Here is a 15,266-nt window from a genome sequence, read left to right as displayed (position 1 = left end):
ATGAAAAACAGAACAAGAAAATTTGAGGAAGTGTTAAGACTCGTGTCTTGGCTCGGAAGGGAGGGGTCTTCGCGCAGCCTTGACCTCTTGGATGCTTGCGACCCCAAACAGAATTTAGTGGAAAAAAAAAATCAGGATCAGGTCTGACACTTTCTACTTCCACGTGTGCCCAGCGGGCCCCACTGGCTGACAACTCTCTTCTTGTACTGCCAGCTGCTCCCCCCATGCTCTGCTACCCCTTGCCCCCCACACTGAGCCTCATTACCTCTGCAGGACTGTAGCTGCTTCCTCCTAATGCAGATGGCCCACTTCTTATCTCACCGCAGCCTTTCCTTCTCTACTCAACTTTTCATGCTCCTCGTTACTTTTCACCCTCCACCCACACCTTGCACAAGTGTTCGCTCCAGTCAAGCTGCCCCCACCTGTGTGTCCACAGACGGCTGTGCCCTCTCATCTGGTTAAGTCCCCTCTTCCATTCAGAGCTCCCTGAGGACAAGGAACAGCTCTCCACCATTGTGACTTCAGCACCCAGGGCAGCGCCCATCGTTCCCACCCTCACTCCCTAGAGGGTGACTGGCTCCACTGCTCTGCCTGAGGGCATTGCCCATCTCCCACTTTTCCAGCTCATCGCCCCAATGCCAGCCTCCTGTTTCCCATGCCCCACCCTTCTGCTGGGGGTGAGATTTGATTAGAACATCAGATTGCTCTGATTGCGTCTCTCACTTTCAGTCAATGGAGGGGGTTCCTTCCCAGTGTTAACTTGTCATGTTTATTGCAACATTACTGAAAAGTAAACAGATGTAGAGTTAGGTCCAACTCCATGTGCTTCCAGAACCTGAGCCATATTTTCCAGTTAAGCACAGCTCATTGACATCTCTATCACACCCCATTAGATGGCTCTCTCTCTAGCAAGTGGCTACTGATTTCTGCTGCCGCCTGGGGCTGTGGGTGAACAGGAGCCCCTATTATCCTTGGGGACAGGGATCCCCTGGCAGTATGAAGATTCTAAAAAGATAGGTATTGAATTTTAAATATTTGAAATTATAAAGAGCACACAGGCTCCTGTTTGAGAACACAGATCTACAAGTTCTTTTCAGAGTTAGTAAGAAAGAGGCTTTTTCTTCAAGCTCATCACCTAGGCTTACGTGACAAGGTCCTGCAGGATGGGTCCCATCCTTATGTCCTCAACAGCATCTGGCACAGTGCTGGCCCCAGGAGACTCACCCTTGAGTGTTAGCTACAAATCTGGTCAATTTTGCAAAATGTTTAAGAGTGCAGTATCTGGAACCAGAGCCTCTGTTTCAAAGCTCAGCTTTGCATCTAACTAGCTTTTAATCTTGAGCAATCGCTTTGTACCTCAGTTTCACAATGGGGGAAATAACACCTCCCTCCTGGAGGGTGTGAAGATTAAGAAATAAGCCCTGCCAAGCACTCAGTGCCAAGCCTGCCACATGGTAGGCACTCTAGAAATGGGAGCACCTCCCTGAGCCTGTCCTCAGGAGGGAGAGAATGAGAATAAAACAACCTGTGTCTGTATATGGCTCTGGTGTGTGTGTTTCTGGCATGTGTCTGAATGCGTATCTGGGTGTAGCTGACATTGAATCTCTAGGCTCTGGTGTTCCAAACACACAGATTGGGCAAAATTTCCAGGTGGGGGGTAGGGGAGATATGGAAGGTTAGGTCAAAGGCACAAGTTATTTGACAGGCATTTATAAACTCCTCGTTGACTATATTTGTTCTTTTTTCAGATTTATTTATGAGATTTATTTACAGAACTGGGGTATAGGTGAGAGGTGCAGGGGAGGTGAGAGGACTCACCAGAGACAGAGTGAGGGGCAGAAAAGGCAGATCAATGAAGTATACTGCAGCAGGCGAGACAGGAGAGGTCTGCTGCACCATGTGGGTCAGTCACCTCCCTGGCCGGGAATCGAACTCGCACTGAGCATCTGTGGCTACCTTTGCAGGGCTGAGCTTTAACCCGTTGCATCACCAGGGAGGGCCTGCCTACATTTTTCCTTAACATCACCTACAATTTACAAAAATGTTAAGAGAAGCCCTGGGAATTCCATGTTTTTCAAGAAGGTCCATAAGTTCGAAGCTGTCCCAGTTCCAGGTGGCACCTCAGGCCATGTTCTGATGCGTGACGCCTGCTCCCCCCGTCTTTGCTCTCCATGGGCAAGTGACTTTAAGGTGCCAGAGACCATCCTGGATTCACCACCGCTTCCCAGGAGCAGGGGACAGCCCCACTGCTCTCTCCCTTTGCTCTCCTAGGTCACGGACCTCTTGGTGGATGAGTCCAGCTTCACGGGAGAAGCTGAGCCCTGTAGCAAAACGGACAGCCCATTGACAGGTGGGGGGGACCTCACCACCCTGAGCAACATCGTCTTCATGGGGACTCTGGTGCAGTATGGGACAGGGCAGGTGAGCCTGGGCTCTCAGGGGTCTGGTGCCCAAGCCCCTCAGGTGCCCACACTCTCTCATACGTCTCTCTCCCAAACACAGGGGGTTGTGATTGGAACAGGAGAGAGGTCTCAGTTTGGAGAAGTGTTTAAGATGATGCAGGCTGAAGAGGTAAGGACGTGGGGCGAGGGGACTTGGGTTTTTTGTGGGCTAGTGTTTGAGATCATCCCAGGCTCGTGATCTCTCTCAGCCTGCTCAGCTGTCTCAAAAACAAGAATCTGGTGGTTAATGTGAATGCACTTTTTTCAAAAAGATTTTTTTATGCAGTAAAGAACTGGGGTACAGGCCAGATGTGTTGGGGGGAGATGAGAGGATTCACCAGAGACAGAGTGGGGAGCAGATCAGGCAGATCAACAGAAATACACTGCTGAGGGGAGCAGCGGGCAGGTCAGGAGAGGTCTGCTACGCATGTGAGTCAGCTCTGGGGCTGGGGATACTTGTGCTGCAGTGGCTGCAGGTAGCTTCCTAGTGCTACAACTTAACCCCTTGTGCCACCAAGGACGGCCCATGAGTGCTCTTTTTAAAAACTTTACTTTTGGAACTTTTATTAGAATTTTGTCAGGTTACACCCTACAGGCATTGACAAGTACAACACGAGACCCTGTTAGTCATCATTCAGCTGATACATAAAAACCAAGATGTAGAAGCTGGGGGCTCCACTGGGGTCTTGGCTCACAAAACCATTTTCTTATCCTCTCAGACACCTAAAACTCCTCTGCAAAAGAGCATGGACAAGCTGGGGAAACAACTGACACTTTTCTCCTTTGGCATAATTGGTGAGTGGGGAGGTGTCTGACTGGTCCTAAGTTGCTGTTTTCCAGCTGTCTTGCTGGTCTGGGTGAGGGGTGGGAGTTGGGGTCTGAGGTTCTGTGACAGCGACATGAGATTTCTGTATTAGTCAGAGCCGTAACAAGTGGCCCCTACAGTTTAATGGTTTGACGTGATTAAGGCTATTTCTTGCTCACACCTCAGTCCGTGAGCATGTTCCTGTCAGGTCACTTTCCTGAATAGCTCTCCTCCAAACACACACTCAGGGACCAAGGCCCCGACAGTATTTTTGATTCTCCCTTCTTCCAGATCTTTGGAGGGGGTTCCATAATTCTATTTGACCAGCAAGTGGGGAAGAGAGACCAGAAAGGCTTGTGTAGGAAAATTTTAAGGCATAACCAGGAAGTGAAATCATCACTTGCCCACACGCTATTGGCCAGAATGGAGTCACATGGCCTACCTGACTAACAAGGGAGACTGGGAAATGTAGTTCAGCTCTATTTCTGTGCTAGTCAGTAGGCTGCATTTAGGCTTATGCCCTCTGCCCTTTGGCAATACATCCAGAAATATCAACATGATATTGCAGGTCGTATCCTGAACATCCTGGGCCCTCTACCTTTTCCTTTCTGAGTCTCTGGCTCTGGTTTTGGTTCTGTGTTCTTCAAGCCCAGCCTTCAGGATCAACTACTGACTAGCCCATAGTAGATTTCTCAATGAACACTTGTTGAGAGAATGAGTTATTACAGGAACATTTAGTTAGCAGTTAATGACAGCTAGAATCTACGCTAGGTTCTAGGGGCACCAAGGTGAGGAAGGGCCCTGGGCAGATATGGGGGAAAACGAACGTAAAGTTGGCTGTCAGCCTTGCTTGGGCGAGATGGGAAGGTTCCAAGGAGGAAGTGACATTATACTGGGTCTTGCAGGGTGCATAGGAGTATAGCAGGTTAAAAAAGAGAGGGGGGGCAGGATTTGAAATTTCAGACAGAGGGAAGGGCTTATTCAAAGCCATGGACAGTCCCCCACTCTGTTATAGCTTATAAGAGTTGCTGAATGAGCACCGTGGTCTCCAGGGTGTGCCTGCAAAAGGCTCGCAACGCCTTGTTCTGGGGACAGGTGCCGTCCTCCTTTCCTCCCTGGCCTCGCCTCTCCAACATGCCCGTTTCTGGTCTCCCAGATTTCAGCTTTTGTTTTACTGCTCAGAGTTAGCCAAATTACAGGTTTACTACTGATCTAGTAAGTAGCTCTACAACCTCTTCCCCTTCCCTCCCTGCTCGAGTATGTCCTGGAGCAGCAGTGACAGTGGCTTTGGCTTAACCTGCCAAGTCAGGTCACAGCAGCAGAATCCTGGTGCTTAGGTGGAGGACTGGGGTAGAGCTCATGGGAGCGTGCTCACACACACACACACGCACGCACACACGCATGGAGTAACTCAGGTGGAGGGTAGGTAGAGATTCTCATAATATCCTGCAGCTGCGCTCCTTTAGATGAGTTTTGTAGCTAATTATGGTAGGAAAGTTAGCCTAACAGATCAGATGCTGTGGACATCCCACATGCAAATACAGAAGGACACACATGTACACACACACACACCACGACTACACAAAATTTGTGCTGCTCCCCATTCCATAAGGACACTCCCGGAGCTGATGCTCTTGAGCAAATTTTCCAAGAGGTGTCAGTAGGCAGCCCGCCCAGCTGCTCACCTTCCCTGTCCCCTCTTCCGCTGTCGGTCCCAGTAACCACAGCTGGCAACTGGCGCTTGCTGCGGGCCAGGCGCTGGGCTCAGCACGCCTGGTGGATTGTCACATCTTAAGCCTGAAACAACTCCTAGGTCAAGACAAAGTCACTACCCCCACTTTACAGAGGAGGAAACAGGCCATGCCTGGCAGCCCCAGAACTCTCCCCCTGCCAGGACCTCTCGTTAACTTTCATGGGTGCACTTCTTGGCCCCCAGGGCCCAGCTGTAGCAGACGCTGTCCGTGCCCAGCACAGTGCCTGGTGCTTCTTCATGGTTGGTGGAGAAGCCGGCACAGGGACCATATTGAGTTGTGACTCTGCAGGGGGAAACCTTTCAGGAACAGTGGCCCATCTGCCCGTCCTGGGAGCAGCCGTCGTGGGCACCTCAGCTGGGGAGACGTGTTTTTGTCGTCATCCCCACGCCTCAGAAAACATCCCAAATCCAGGGGTTGCCTGTTGCTTTGACCTGAGCAAACCAGCTCCTTGGTGGAGCCAGTCAAGTCAGTGAGTCTTGTAGGTGTGAAAGTAGCTTCCTCAGAAAGAGGAGAGTGCAGAGCCTAGACTTGAGTTACTCCTTGCCCTGGGTGTGTGCGCTCCTGCGAGCTCTTTGAGGATGTGAGACCGAAACAACTTGGGATGTGGACGCGTGTGGGGGCGTGTGCTGACGTATGTGTCTGTCCCCAGGCGTGATCATGTTCATTGGCTGGTTGCAGGGGAAGCCGCTGCTCAGCATGTTCACCATCGGGGTCAGGTAAGGCACTGGCACCACCCTGCTCAGAGAAGCTGGGGTGATCGGGGAGCAGGAACAGTATGGGAGCTTACACCCTGCTCCCCCAGGCCGAGGCCTGCCTGTAGCATATCGTCTGCCAGACAGGGGCACCCAGCTGATGCTCACGAGGTGAACAAAAGCGCACAAAGTTGTCCCCGTCACTCTCTGCCTGCCTTTGGGTCTTTCTGGAAGACTGTGGGCCCCAGAGCCGGTCCCTGTTCCGTTAAATGCCGGTTCAAATGTGCTGGGTGGGCTTGTGAGCCTTCTGTGCCTCTGTGTCCTGGGCAGACGTGAGTGGGAGACAGCCCCTCCTGGATCATGGCTGCGGGCCCTGCAGGGCTGTCACACATCTGTACCATGCGCCTGTGCCCCTTGGTGCTGACCAGGCCAGAGCCAGGTTTGCAGGCTGGCAGGGAGGAGAGAAAGCAGCCATTGAAGTGAATGTTAATAATGACAACTTACACTTGCTGCTGCAAAGGAAATGACAGCTGAGAGATCCAAAGGCAGCTTGGGGGGCACGTGCCCCACAGAGGTGGTGGGGGCAGTTTCCTCTGTGGAGTGCGCAGGAGAGATGAGGAGGGCCCAGGCTCAGCAGGCTCAGATGGTGGTGCCGGGCGGGGACTGTGACGGGCCCAGTGAGCAGAACAAGATGGCAGAGTGGGTTAGGGGCAGGTCACGGCCAGCCTAGGAACCCCTTCTGCTCCTGATTTTAATCTGGTCACCAGAATCCCCGCTGGTCCAGGCTGGCACCTCTGTTCCTTGGGAGCAGAGAAAGTGAAGGGTTAGCAGTTCTTGGCCGAGAGACTGCAGGTCACAGGCTGTGAACTGGGCTGGTATCAGAGCTGAGAGGGAGGGGAGCGGCCGGAGAGGGCAGCTGGCTGCACCGTGGACTGTGGAGGCCAGCGTGGGCATCTGGAAGAGGAGACCCCTAGAGCAGGGGGTCCTAGACTTCACCCTGAAACAGAAGTGTCCCTGGGACAGCTCGTTGGACACAGGTGGCCAGTGCCCTGCCTCAGCCAGGCTGGGTGGGCCTGAGACTCTGCCTCCTTCACTTGGCTGGGGGTGCTGATGGAGACGTCTGGGACACAGGCTCTGAGCTGGGTGCTGTGGCCTCCCCCAAGGGGCTCCAGCAGGAGGCAGGGTGGGGGAAGAGGCTAAGGCTCCATTAAGAGTGTTCAGGCAGCCAGGTCTTCACAGGCTGGTGAGGGTGGCAGTGAGGGAGACCCCTGGACCTTGGAGGCCCCAACAGAAGGAGACCACTCAGAAGCCACATCCTCAAGACCCTGCCCCAAATAATGATGGCTTCCACTCCCATCTTATAAAGCATGGAAAGTTCCATGAGCTAACACAACTACATGTTTCCAGGTAAACAATGAAAAAGGCACCTTTGTCGGCTCCGGCCCCACCTCCCCAAGGTCATTCTGATCCTTCCCTTTCTTCTCCTCTGTTCCCCTCATCCTGGGGAAAATGTGCCGTTAAGGATAAAGTTTGCAGTTTTACTTGTGACTTTGAAAGGTTTTTCAGTTTCTAGCAGAATCAAAGTTCCTCGTACCCCCCAAATCAAGACAGAAACAGCAGCAGAGCCTGTGAGAAATCTCCAGAACAAATGAAGGTTGTTCTTTCAAAAGCCCGATCTTGCTGCCTTGGACAAGGGTCAGGGGGACACAGGCGTGCATGTTTCCCGGTCCTGCCAGTCTCTGTTCACTTGCAGGTGAATCTTTTATTAGAGAAACACGTAGGTGCACAGACACGCCCTGCCCGCCCACGAGGGTCAGTCCCCAGCAGACCCCTCTGCAACTGTTTGTCTAGTGAGGTTTGTCTCCCGAGCCACAAACCCAAAGGCGCCACTTGCTGTCACCATAACCAGCTCAGTCCTTCAGTCCTTGACCAAACTGTGACCTTCGCTTACGTAACTTGTCCCTGACTGTCCCTTTGTCAATATATATACATACACACACACACATATAATAACTTATTTATCTTTATTATCTTAAATTAATAATCCTGGATAATCCAGGTAAGCAAGTTAGTTGCTGGTATCTGGATGGTAGTGGTTGAGGTGGTAAAAAGTGGTACGTCTCTGGATTTTTTTTAAGATGTATTTTATTTATTTATGTATACAAGAATGGTGTGTAGACCAGAAGTGTGGGGGGTGGGGTGAAAGGTTTCACCAGAGACAGAGCGGGGAGCAGAACAGGCAGAGTGACTGGAATATCCTGCTGAGGGGAGCAGGGTGAAGACAGGACAGGTCTGCTGTGTGGTGGGTCAGCCCCTTGCCTGGGGGTCCATCTCACGCTGCAGTGGCTGGAGATAGCGTCATAGTGCTGAGGCTTTAACCCCTGCGCCACCAGGGAGGCTTGGACACATTTATTTTTTTTTTAAATTTGATGGATAGGGCCCTCCCCGATGGCGCAGCGGGTTAAAGCACAGCACTGAGAAGCTAAAGCCACTTCAGCATGAGTTCAATCCCCGCCCTGAAGGTGACCCACAGGGTGCAGCAGATCTCTCCTGACCCGCCCGCTGCTCCCCTCAGCAGGGTACTTCCTCAGTCAGCTTGTTCTGCTCCCCACTCTGTCTCTGGTGAATCCTCTCACCGCCTCTGCACCTCTGGCCTATACCCCAGTTCTGTATGCATAAATAAATAAATCTTAAAAAAAAATTTGATGGCTAATGTCTTTGCTCACACCACCCTCCCTTATATCTCCTTGTCCCTTTCTTCTCCCCACTCCTCATAACCTCAGAGCCCTCACGGTTTATTAATGCCCACTAGCTTTTGTAAGTATCGTACTGGTCATCTGCCATGTGAATATCCAGCTTTGTCATTCTGCCCTGCTTTACGCCACGTCATTCCCCCAACTCCTGCCACGTGGCTGTGACTGGCTGCATTTCACCTTCCCTTGTGAACAGCATCCCCTAGTGCACACAGACCACATCTTCTTGACCTTCTTGGTCATCTGTGGGTGCACATTTCGGCTGCTTCCCTGGTCCTGCTATAGCATATAGTGCTACCATAAACGTTGTATTTGCATTGATAGTTCCACATTCTTTGGATAGAGGCCCAGGAGGGCACTTGCTGGCCGTTCCTATACTACGTTTGCTTTGATTTTAAGACGTACATTATTTTTTACAATTTAACTCTGAAGGAGTTGGAGTGGAAGGGTAGGAATGAGGAAAAATATTCAATTAACTCTGAAGCAGACTGTTTGGTCAAGTGATATGATAAGAAAATACCATGTTATTGATGACCTGGATGATTTCACAATCACCTTGCACCCTCGGTGTGATCACATCCAGTAGCTGTGCGGGGCTTCGGTGACTGGGCCCGCTCAGCCAGGCCTCTGATTAGTATCCAGTGGTGCTGCGTGCTTGCTGCGTGCTACGCCAGTGTGGGGCTGTGTGTTTGCTTCCTGTTCCATCAGTTCAGCCAGCAAGTATTTGCACAGCACGCCGGGGCAGCGTAGAGGATGTGGCATGGTGACACTCACCACTCAATTCTGCAGAAAGCACTATCTTTTGCTGGTCTGTCTCCAGTCTGCCCCCCAAGTCTTCGGCCTTCCCCCCTCAGCCTGGGGTCAGCAGAAAATCATCAGCCCTCAACATCTGCCTCAAAAGAGTGGAATGGGGATCAGTCAGCTCTGATGTTCTGGGGCCAAAATCAAGGCAGAGAGCATCCCGCTTAACAATCTGTCACACATTGATACCCGGCCCCAGGGCCCAGGTTCTCAACCCCAACTCCCAAGAGAGACTCACTGACTCGCTCCCAGCCCCGTCTTCTCTGATGTAGCCACCTATAGCTATGGGGGAGGAGGAGGGGGTCATTTCTGGGACGGACAGGTAGAGGAGTAATAAATAAGCATATCCCCCAACAGACCTACAGTAGGCAAAGGCATGGTGTCACCGCACAGCTGTCATCTCTGTCTCTCACTAGATGCAGCTAAGGCATTAGACCAACAGAAAGTAAATTTCAAAGGACTCTCTGAACCAAAAAATTCTACTTCCCACTTAATGCCTGGTTCTGGAAACTCCTTTCATAAGGCCAAAGGCTTTTCTCTTAATAAGCGAGAACACTTGTATGCAAAAGCACTCAGAGAGGCAAAACAATGGATTAATTCACTGGGTGTCTGATAGGCAGGTTCCTTCAGCCTCTTACGAAGAAGGCCTCAGAGCAGTGATTGTTGAAGGACAAGGGTACACCATGGGATTAGGAGTGGAAACAGATGAGGACACCAGAGAACAACTCCCCCAGGGAAAAGTGTTGCAGACTCTGTTGAGAGTCATGTCATCCTTAAGTGCTTGTTAAAGATCACCTGTCTCCCAAGGGGATTACAACTGAGATGGAAAAATGCAAAAAATGGTGTAAAAATAAACTATTATATTAAAAAAAAAAAAAGCTCACCCATCTGACCTCTCGATAGCTTGGCTGTGGCTGCCATCCCAGAGGGGCTTCCCATTGTTGTCATGGTTACACTGGTTCTGGGAGTGCTGCGGATGGCCAAGAAGCGGGTCATCGTGAAGAAGCTGCCCATCGTGGAGACTCTAGGTAAGGGACACCAGCTGGCTGACCTCTTATTAGCGGAAGTAAGTGGGTGTCTGGTGCTTCCTCAGCCTGAGAGCTGGTGGAGTTGACCTCTTTTCCCTACAAATGCTAATGCCCCCTTGGGCCAGGGTGCTGCAATGTCGTCTGTTCTGATAAGACGGGCACGCTGACTGCCAACGAGATGACGGTCACCCAGATTGTCACGTCTGATGGGCTCCATGCGGAGGTGAGTCCATGCAAGTTTATGGGGGTGGGAGACCCCAGAGAGCATGTGGCACGGTCTCAGCTAGCAATTAGGAATCCACTAATGTAGTTTCTTGCACAATCTCCTCACTACAAATAGGGAGATGATGCATGTAAGATCACTAGTTTTTAAATTATCTTTTAATCCTAAGCATATTTAGAAGCTGGGAAACAGAGGGCCCATAACCTCTCCAAATTTAGAAGCTAGAAAACAGTGGGCCCATAACATCCCCAAATAAACCAACCCCAATTCTCCACCTCTGCTTTCAGTCCCTCTCCTGTGCATTGGCTCAGCTGTAAGTGCCCAGGATGAGACTTTGTAACCTGCTGCATTTTACACAAAACTCCAGGCCCAAGGTCAACAGCACACACCCCGTGGGCTGTACCCACCTTTGTGAAGAGTTTTGTGCTTCTTGACACACCCTTTCCCGTTCACGTGGTCCATCATTTCAGCAGTGTTGAGAAGCTGATCGTGTGGACTATCCTGAAATATTGCCAAGGAAAACTTTGCTCACCCCATTCTAGAACATTCCATGCTGTGGCTTCACTTGCCTGACTATAAATGCTATAGAACACCCCACTGGTGTTTTTTGAATCTAGAGTGTCCAGAGGAATCTCTAATCCCCCAGGGACAACCTTCACACACACTTGAAGTGGGGTCTGTGGGTGGGATTATGTCCTGGGATGGATCCCCAGTAAAGACTTAATGGGGCAGCATGTTTCCGACTCCTGGTGACCATTGCTGTGCCCCTTTTCCCACAGGTCAGCGGAGCTGGGTATAATGGCAAAGGCACGGTGTGTCTTTTGCCAGCAAAGGAGGTCATTAAGGAGTTTGCCAACATCTCAGTGGGGAAATTAGTGGAGGTGAGTGTCAAGTGCCGTGGTAGAAATCGCGTTTAACATGGAGCTGGTGGGGATGGCTGCTGAAAAAGACCGGCTGGATCAACTGGGTCACACCCAAGGGGTCATGTTATTCCAGTGGCCTGGACCAAGGTGGCGACTTGTGTTCCCCCTCAGCTCTGCTGGAAGTCACCCCGTGTCCAGGTGTGAGCGTGCAACCAGGGCTTTGGACACACATGATATGCTGTGTGCGTCCTCTCCTCTCAGGGAGCCTGTCCTTGGTGAATGAGCCCACCGCCTCCCTCTGTGAGAGCACCCACTCTGCCAGGTCCCCCCACCCTGCTAGTGCCACTTCACTCCACAGCAACCCTGGGGGCCAGCCCGGTCAGCTCAGTTGTGCAGGTTAGGAACGGGCTCAGAGAGGTAATGTGAGTGCCGGGGTCCCCGGCCGTGAGAAAGGAGCTGGGCCCCCCCCCCCCCGCTCCCCAGTCTGTGTGCGGGTCTGTTTCTACCTTTCTGTGGGTCTGGATTCACAGTCACACAGCCATCACCAACAGAAACCCCAACCACTTGCGGGTCGCTCATGTCACCCCACACTCAGCCACTGGTTATATGCTCGCTGCCTTCCTCGCTGCTGTTCGCTGCTGTTGTTCACAACGCTGTGGGGACAACTTGACCTGTATTCAGTGAACGTGGCTGGGGCTTATTATGGGGTGGGTGTGTCTTCAAGAGGGAATCTTGTCCAGACTCACCCCCTAGCTCCAGTCTCTGAAGCCCGGGGGCCCCAGGAGACAGCCCCATATTAACTGGACACCTGTCCCTCCACCCCATTTCAGGCAGGCTGCGTTGCCAATAATGCTATCATCAGGAAAAACTCGGTGATGGGACAGCCCACGGAAGGGGCCCTGATGGCGCTGGCCATGAAGGTGAGTCTGGCGCCGTCCGAGTGCCAGAGGGATGGAGAGCTCTGTAATCCTGAGAAATCCCAGCGCCCCGCCCTGCCCGGGGGCACCTGCCCCCAGCAGAGATGTGGCTGTGGAAGTTCTGCAGGTGTCTGGCCCCTTTCTGGCCATTCTCTGAGAAGCCTCTGAGCCTCATGGCTCAGATCCCAAGGGAGTGCTGGGAAGACAGAGCAACAAGCCTCCCTCTGGGCCCCAACACCACTCCTGCTGTCCTTCACTGCACCCCCAAAGGAGGGCTCCCCTTAAAAACACTCAGTGGATTCTGGGAGCGTGTGCTAGCCCTTTCCGAGCACCCCCACCTGCCCCGAGGTGGAAGGCTGGGTGGTGGGTCAGACCTGTGGACCCCTGTTCCTGTCATTCCGTCCTCCGCGCGTCCACCTGTGGACCCCTGTTCCTGTCATTCCGTCCTCCGCGCTCCCTCTGCCGCCTCTGGGGCTGGGGCCTCCGGTCTCCTTCCCACACAGCTATCTCGGGCAAGTTCTTGTCTGTTTCCCCGTCTGTAGATGCCTCTGCTCGCCCGTGGCTCAAGCCCTGCACTGTCCTTTGTCCTTCTGTCCCTCCCTCCCCTGGCAGGGGACCCTGCTTTCTGCTTGGCCCTGGGGCAAGTTCCAGACCAGTGGTGGGTGAGCAATGAGTGGCCAGAAGAACGACCCTTTCATTCAACTCGCGTAAGCAGGTGACTTCAGACGGTGCCACATAATCTCTTCCTTTTCCAGGAGAAAATACTGTCCAGCTTGTCAGTGATACAGAATTGAACAAACTGCCCCCTTTAAAGCCAGCCCGCCTATGCCAATGGGGAAGGGCCAGCTTACCCGCTTCTCGCAGGAGCACACCCCTGCTGTCTCAGCCCGCCCTGTTCCCACAGCTGCCTGGGCAGCCCCGAGCAGAGGTTCCAGAACCCCCTTCCTCTGCAGGTGAAAAGTGTACTCTGCAGGTGTGAAGGCCAGAGCCGAGCGCTGTGTCTCTCCTCACTCACACTGCTGTCCAGGCGTTCGGACGGGGGCTCTTTACCTTCTGTCCATTACTACTCGACTCGTTAGCTGCTGAACAAAAGTGCCAGCAACTGGGTAGTTAGAACAATAGGAGTTCTGGCTGGAGGCCAGAGCGGAAAAGGGCGCGTGGGCCGGCTGGCTCCCTCTGCACCTCCTGCTGTCTGTCCTTCTCTGCCTCCTTTTCCGCTTCGTAGAGGACCCCAGTCTCGCTGGATGAGGCTCTCCCTAATAACCTTGACCATGTCCCAAAGACCCTGTCTGCAAATGGGACTGCCCCCCCAGGAGTCATCCAGTGAGGGCTCAGCTCTTTTGGAAGGGCGCCTGTACACCCTCCTCCGGGCCTAGTTAATCTCCTCAGATTTTAATACCTCAGCTACTCTGAAGATAGGTGTGCTGTCTGCCCATCTGGGCTCTGTACCTGAAAGACTCTTGCCCCAAGAATACATTTTCAACACCTGCGGCAGTGAGACGCACAGGCTAGAACTGGTTTATAGTCGGGGAAACTGAGGCTTGGGTGCCTGGACGCCATCAAAATGCAAATGAATGTCAGGCTCCAGCAGTTTGGTTTTTTTAGAACCATCTGCATCTTCACTGGACATGTCCTCCTGTGGAAATCTGGAGGGTTGGAGGGGGATTTTGTTTATTCAACTGGGACAAGGAGAAAAGGCGCAGTTTTCCCAGGCTGAACATTTGGAAACAAAGGTCCTTTCTCTGTGAGCTACAGGCCTAAGTCCTTGTCTTCCCAGGGTGGTTTGAAGAACAAATAACTCAAGTGGTCTGAGCTATGTACAGATTCTGGTTTGGGACAACTCACTGAAGCACCCCATTTTATTATCCTAGATGGACTTGAGTAATGTTAAAGATTCATACGTGAGAAAGAAAGAGATTCCCTTCAGTTCCGAGCAGAAGTGGATGGCGGTAAAATGCAGCCCCAAAGCCGAGGTGAGTTTGTGGATCACTTTTTCAAGGGCTCCCTTCACGAAGTAGGGGGCCTCTGGCTCCCCCTCTTCCCCCCCTCAAATAAAGTCGACTACAGACATCCAGAAAGAGAGAGTCAAGTTACCAACTAGTTCTTAGGTCCTCTTGAGGGAATTCGTCCGCAAAGCAGCTCTCAAAGGGAGAGCAGGGTCAGCCCAGTGCCTGCCAAGATGCTCCCTCAGGCTCCCTGGGGAATGACAGATGCGGCCCCTGCCGCCACGGCTGGCCCACTGCTAACTGGGGGTCCTTCCTTGGCACCTGTGTTAGTTTCTCTACCCACATGAGCTTAACAGGCAAGAGGGGAGAAAGCCCCTCATTCCTGAGGGGGCCCAAGAGGCACACCCCTAGATCCACCTCAGCAATGTCAGCAGAGGGCTCCCCTGTCTGTCACTGCACACACCATGCATGTCACGGTGGCCAGAGCAGTGCACCCAGGTAGCCCAGGCTGTCCCGGTGGGGACTCAGACTACCCCCTTTGAAATTTTCTGCAGCTTTTCAAATTTTATACAATGGGGAAACATTTCAACAAGGGGTCTTATTGCCTTTCTAGCTTTTCTCCTACCTTTCACTTCAAGTCTCCCCCTCTGGACTCTGTCACATCAGGCCAGGCTGAGATTTCTCCCCTCATGCAGGCCAGCTGGCTACAGCTCCCTGCCATGAGAGGGTGTTTCTGAGGGGCTGTGGAGTTTTTTGTTTTTTAATTTTATAATAGTTTATTTTTATATCATTTTGTGCATTTTTCCATCTCAGTTGCAATCCCCTTGGGCTTCCCATCACTGACTCACCCATGTGCCATCACCATAGTCCAGTGCATTTCCCTCCCCCCACTGTTTTTGATCCCATTCCCCACTCCACCCCCACAAAATGTCATTAATTTCTCGCCTGTTCCGTTATACTCCTGCTATGAGTGAAACCATCCGGTATTTTTCCTTTTCTTTCTGGCTTATCTCACTAAGCATGATCTTTTCCAGCTCCATCCA

General features: G+C 52.2%; 1 protein-coding gene across 1 annotated transcript in view; it reads left to right on the top strand.

The window, feature by feature from the left end:
* ATP2C2 (ATPase, Ca++ transporting, type 2C, member 2) overlaps positions 1 to 15,266 on the top strand; it is a 51,873-nt gene that overhangs the window by 28,940 nt on the left and 7,667 nt on the right. Inside the window, exons 8-16 of the mRNA XM_004690336.2 lie at positions 2,272 to 2,421; positions 2,503 to 2,571; positions 3,161 to 3,236; positions 5,650 to 5,716; positions 10,150 to 10,274; positions 10,400 to 10,497; positions 11,277 to 11,378; positions 12,191 to 12,280; positions 14,149 to 14,250. Of these exons, the coding sequence (XP_004690393.1) occupies positions 2,272 to 2,421; positions 2,503 to 2,571; positions 3,161 to 3,236; positions 5,650 to 5,716; positions 10,150 to 10,274; positions 10,400 to 10,497; positions 11,277 to 11,378; positions 12,191 to 12,280; positions 14,149 to 14,250 (879 nt within the window). The remainder of the gene's footprint in view (positions 1 to 2,271; positions 2,422 to 2,502; positions 2,572 to 3,160; positions 3,237 to 5,649; positions 5,717 to 10,149; positions 10,275 to 10,399; positions 10,498 to 11,276; positions 11,379 to 12,190; positions 12,281 to 14,148; positions 14,251 to 15,266) is intronic.

This window comes from Condylura cristata, unplaced genomic scaffold (genome assembly GCF_000260355.1).
Source record: "Condylura cristata isolate star-nosed mole 26May11 unplaced genomic scaffold, ConCri1.0 scaffold00028, whole genome shotgun sequence".
Classification (NCBI taxonomy): Eukaryota; Metazoa; Chordata; class Mammalia; order Eulipotyphla; family Talpidae; genus Condylura; species Condylura cristata.
Note: the sequence above shows the minus strand (reverse complement) of the source record. Positions and strands in the feature narration are given on the sequence as shown.